The 1,781-nt window shown below is 65.2% G+C and overlaps 1 protein-coding gene across 1 annotated transcript; it reads right to left on the bottom strand.

Annotated features, from left to right (window-relative positions):
- Window positions 1-1,127: 1,127 nt before the first annotated feature.
- On the bottom strand, window positions 1,128-1,781 carry LOC306956614 (leukocyte receptor cluster member 9-like; the record flags this gene model as incomplete). The annotated part of the gene is made up of 1 exon (XM_079547886.1): window positions 1,128-1,781. The coding sequence occupies one exon, from the start codon at window positions 1,779-1,781 to the stop codon at window positions 1,128-1,130; it is 654 nt and encodes a 217-aa protein (XP_079404012.1).

Genomic DNA, 1,781 nt, shown 5'->3' with positions numbered 1-1,781 from the left:
GATAATTAGAATTTGAGTTAAAAAATCAAATGCAAAGAGAGAGTGTGTCCAGAAGCCAAAGGCCTTACTCTCATGCTGAGGCAGACGGGCAACAGAGGTGAGCCAGACGATCACAAGGGCCATCAGGTGACCTCCCAAGGCCTTCTATCTTTTCCCTCTGAGCAGAAATGGTAACAGAACAGTGAACAGCACCCCATGGCCAAGAGGACCCGGTGTCCATGTTCACATATCCTCATCCCTGACACCGAAGGGATTTTGGTGCTTTTGTTTGGGTACAGAATGTACACCCGTGGACAACGGACCCTCTGTCCATGTCCCTGTAGTGTAGTGACAGAGCTCAGGGGGCTTTGGCATCAATGTCCCCCCCTTGGCCAAGAGGGACCCAGTGTCCACGTCGCCATACCCGTGTCCCCTGTGCCAAGGCAACCTCGGTGTCACCCGTGGAGGACAGAATGTGTCCAGGTGCCACGTCCCCATGTCATTGTTGCCAGGAGCCAAGGAGACCTCAGTACTACTTTCTTTGGGGTACGGTAGGGACGCCCGGTGCGTCCTCATCCCCATGACAAAAGGACCCCGGTGTCCTGGTCCAGGTTTTCCTGTCCGAGGGGCCCTCAGTGTCACCTTTGGGGTACCAGAAGGGTCCCCCACATCCGTGTCCCCGATGCCAAAGGGACACCACTGTCACCTCTGGGGTCCGAGTGTCCATCTCCGTGTCTTTGTGGCACAGGAGGGTCCCCGATATCCCCAGTGCTGCGAGGACCTCACTGTCACCATGGGACTACAGAACAGGGTGAGGCGTTCATATCACCACCGTGTTGTCCCAGTGCTAAAGGGACGTCCGTGTCTCTTTCAGGGTGCAGAAGGGCCCCCATGCGTGTGTGCGCCATGTCCGTGAACCTGTGCCCGAGAGGATCCCATGTGCACGTCGCCATGTCGTCATCCCCAATGCAAAAGGGATTTTGGTGCCCTTTTTTGGGTACAGAAGGGACCCCTGTGCCCACGTCACTGCAGCCAAGGGCTCCTCCAGGAGTGCGCATCCCCACGTCCCCAGCACAGAGGGGACCTCACCGTCACCTCCGGGGTACAGGAGGGCCCCCGACGGCATTTCGGGGGTTCGTCCCCCTCCCTCACTCCCCCCAGCCCTCCCCCAGCTCCTCCAGCACCTCCCGCGTGGTCCCCATCCCCCCCCCCGACCCGAACACGCGATCGATGCGGTTCTCCCGGTCCCACACGCAGCGCCCGCGGTAGCGGATGCGCACGATGCGGTGCTCGGGCACCGCCAGGTCCGCGGGCCCCGCGTCGCACAGCGGCCCCGTGAAGAACTCCAGCAGCGGCCGCTCCACGACGCCCACGAAGCGGTCGCGGTACTCCACGGTGGCGGCCGCGGGGTCCGCTCGAGGGTCCCAGCGGAGGCGGCTGAGGACGGCGGCGGCGCGGCGCAGCGGCGGCTTCTTCCCCGCCGCTCCCGGTTCCTCCCGCGTCGCTGCCGGTTCCGGGCCGGCGGTGGGACTCCGCCCCGGGTGCGGGTGGCGGCAGCGCGGCCCGAAACGGCAGCGGCCCTCCAGGAACCAACGGCACGGGGCGGGCGCCGGGGCCGGAACCGGTTCCGCGGCGTCGGGACGCCGATCCGGGTCCGGGTCCTCGGGACCGCGATTCAGATCGGGCTCCGCGTCCGCGGGTCCGGGCGCCGGGTCCGCGCCCGCGTTCGGGTCTGGTTCCGCGAGTCCGGAGCGCGGCTCCGGTAGCGGCTGCGGGGATCCGGGCCGCGGACCGCCGTCCAT

Source organism: Tetrao urogallus, assembly GCF_951394365.1.
Source record: "Tetrao urogallus genome assembly, chromosome: 33".
NCBI lineage: Eukaryota > Metazoa > Chordata > Aves > Galliformes > Phasianidae > Tetrao > Tetrao urogallus.
This window is presented reverse-complemented; position numbering and strand designations above follow the sequence as displayed.